This window comes from Camelina sativa, chromosome 5, assembly GCF_000633955.1.
Source record: "Camelina sativa cultivar DH55 chromosome 5, Cs, whole genome shotgun sequence".
In the NCBI taxonomy this organism is placed as follows: Eukaryota; Viridiplantae; Streptophyta; class Magnoliopsida; order Brassicales; family Brassicaceae; genus Camelina; species Camelina sativa.
In genome coordinates this window covers 5,758,838-5,762,104 of record NC_025689.1, presented here as the reverse complement: position 1 = coordinate 5,762,104, position 3,267 = coordinate 5,758,838, and the positions used below count along the sequence as shown (strand labels likewise).

At 38.8% G+C, this 3,267-nt stretch overlaps 1 protein-coding gene across 1 annotated transcript; it reads left to right on the top strand.

The window, feature by feature from the left end:
• Positions 336 to 1,600, top strand: LOC104788927 (putative F-box protein At3g16590). Its single transcript, XM_010514689.1, has 2 exons — positions 336 to 1,528; positions 1,597 to 1,600. Exons 1-2 carry the CDS (start codon positions 336 to 338, stop codon positions 1,598 to 1,600), a joined length of 1,197 nt encoding a protein of 398 aa, XP_010512991.1.

Here is a 3,267-nt window from a genome sequence, read left to right as displayed (position 1 = left end):
ATATGTCCTCTAATACCTTGATCATGGTCAAACGTTTTCATCCACACCAAAAGTCTTTCTTGACCACAAGGTGTGGGTCTACTTTTTCAACACTTGTGAAGGTTACTCAGTATTCTTTAGCTAGCAGCTTGAGAGGTCCTTGTAAGTTGTAAGAGTTCTTTTTTTTGTTGAATGAAACCTTCGTAACGGTTTTGCTGCTAAAATAAGTGACATCATCTCAAAAATCATTAATAATGGCCTTTCTGGGTAATATAATCTAATCTATATATGACTCTCTCTCTCTACTAGGCCCAAATAGTAGTTCTCTTTCGAAGAAAAGACCTAACAAAAAAAGAATGGCGCCGGCAAAGAAATTACCATCGTACCTGGTCGGAGAGATACTTTGTCGATTGCCAACGAAATCTATTGCTCGATTCAGAGCCGTAAGCAAGACATGGAACGCTTTTTGGGGAGACAAGAGTTTCTTGGAAAAGTACTTGGCTCGTACGCTACCTCAATTCATCGTATGGACCAATTCCCAGATTTGTTCAGTAGGCATCGACGACGACGACGATGATGACCCGAGACTTGAGGTGCGTGATATAACTTTAGACATTTCATTAATACAAGCCAGCTTAGTTCATTGTGATGGGTTTCTGTTATCTAGTATTTGGAAGAAAGGTTTTGAGGTTTGGAACCCTTCTTGCTTAAGAAGACAAAAGAGATTTGTAGAGAATCACGAGTTCAGGTTTTGTGGCCTAGGGTACGATAATAGTAGACCCGAAACCGAAACAACAGGTTACAAGATTTTTGGGTATGATTTTTGTTTCGATACAAGTGGCCAACTCTACCAAAACGTTGCCATCTACGATTGCAAGTCTGATGCGTTCAAGATTATTAGTAATGCCCCTTGCGAACAAGATTTGGGTGTGCCACAGTTAGATACAATGGTGTCTCTCAATGGTAATTTATACTGGATTGCTTATCATTCAGTGGCTCGTCAGTATTTCATCCGAAGTTTTGATTTTGCCAAGGAGATGTTCAAGACCTTTTGTCTTCTACCTCATAGCCAACAACAACAAGACGACTTCGGCTATACTCAAGTCCTTGCTGTTTTCAGGGGGGATCGGTTTTCATTGTTAAGGCAGTCCTACATGACCAGCAAGATTGTCATTTTTGTTACAAAACACAAGATTGACGGTAATGGAGAGGCTGTGGCGTGGATGCGTTTCATGACAGTGTCGATACCAGACTTCCCCAGGTTACAACACAAGTGTCTCGACGCTCAGCCAAGTTACTTCGTCGATGATGAAAAGAGGCTATTTGTGTGTACTTGTGATGAAACTGGGCATGCATGTATCTACATTGTGAAGGGAGATGTGTTCAGCAAGATTCCAGTAGGTTCCATGGTTGGTCATCGGCCTTCTCACCTCGTTTATATCCCCACTTTTACCCCCATTCCTTTCACTCAAAGATCAGAGGAGTTACCATCTGAGTTGGTCGGAGAGATACTTTGTCGACTGCCAAGGAAAGCACTTGCTCAATACCAGTATCGCATGTTTAACTTTGTTATGTTTTTTTTTGTTTTTTTCTAGCTCTTGTTTGTGTATTTTCTAGTTAATCAAAAACCACACGAAATAAAAAAAAATAATTGTTTAGATTTAAGTCGTTCAACTCCTGTGTATCTCTTTTTATTGATTCATCTCTCTCTCCTACAAATATTATGGACTGATTCAACTCTTCTAATGTATGATTATGAAACTGAGAGAGTCTGGTCTCTGTGGTAGTCTCTCGCTTTGGATCTTCACCATCTGATTTGAGCATCTAATGTTGTTCCTAATATGTCAGTCCTCCTCCCCTTTGGTATCTGTTGCACCAAAAGATGTCCACGAGAACCAAATTCAATTTATGTACGGATATTAAGACCGGGTGGAAGAGCATACATTAGGGATTCAATTTATGTTATGGATTGGCATACTCTGAGGGTTTATGTTCGGATATTAAGACCGGGTGAGGGTCCTCACGCAAGTTACAGGATTCTAACGTGCGAGTAGTCTCCTATGAGATTGATTACCAGACAAGTTACTGTACTTAAGTCTTTTCAGATTCATCGCCCTTAACATGATAAACCTACTCTTTAGATATTCATTTTTTTTTGTTGTGTGACGTAATTTAATTTGTAAGATTTTGGAATAAGTCACTACACAAAATATTATACAATGAATATAGATGTCCGAAGAGAGTGTTTTGACTTGTTTTGAATATATTACCTCACGGGAAAGCATGATTAATCAGAGCCTCTAGGGGCACAAGATCACGCATTGGCGAATTTGGATCGAAGTTGGTCAGCAAGGTGGCGATGCTCCACTCGAATCTTACATAATAAACGTTCTTCCAATACGTCTACTTGGTCCTGGAGATGTTCTTCATGAAAAGCTTCCAGTTGTGGAATATTAGCATCATCATCTGAAGAAAAAAGAAACTGATACGTTTGTGACAAGTAACAACAACAACAAAAAAAACAAGTGCGTTTTTAGTGTTGTTTCTTACAAGGTAGATCTTCTATCCCTCTTCTTTGCATATGTAAATATACTGCAACAAAACCTGCATATCTTTTCAGAGTATGAATATTTTTCACTGGAAAATATCAAACAAAACTAGTCAATATAGTCTTTATATTATATATATATATATAGGATTACTTACGGCGTGCAATTTTCATTCTGCGAAAGTTTTCAGAACCCTTGTGGATGATTAAGCAAGTGTAGACTTCTATATCCGCTTCCCGTATGTCCTTCCAATAGTCAAGCCAAGAGTCGATGTCAGAAGCATATGATGTGGTGATACAAGGAGTGTCAACCCCGCAAGACTGTTTCAGTTGGATCTCTATCTCCTTCATCTCCCTGAGATTATTAAGACAATCATCGATTTTGTCCTTAACCTACGATATTCAGACACACACACACACACACACACGAAAACAGTCAACATCGTCTGAAACTGAATAAAGTATGGATCAGACACTCTACTTAGATCATAGATGGACTCTTCTTACATATTTGTCTAGAACTTTTATACGCTCCCTCATTCTCTTGAGGAAAACACACGAAAGAATATAGGGTTTGTCAGCGGCTGCTTGCAACTAAATTAAACCTCCTTTTCTAATTTTCTCCCCCTTTCTTTATATATACGTCATACACGATGATGACCTAGTGTCTTTCTTTGGGCCAGAAATAAAATAAAAGCCCATTCTTATTTAGATGATTTGGAGTTATGATAAGATTTTTC

Excerpts from the sequence above, each read along its gene's own strand:
- LOC104788927 (XM_010514689.1), top strand. The coding sequence starts at position 336 with ATGGCGCCGGCAAAGAAATTACCATCGTACCTGGTCGGAGAGATACTT.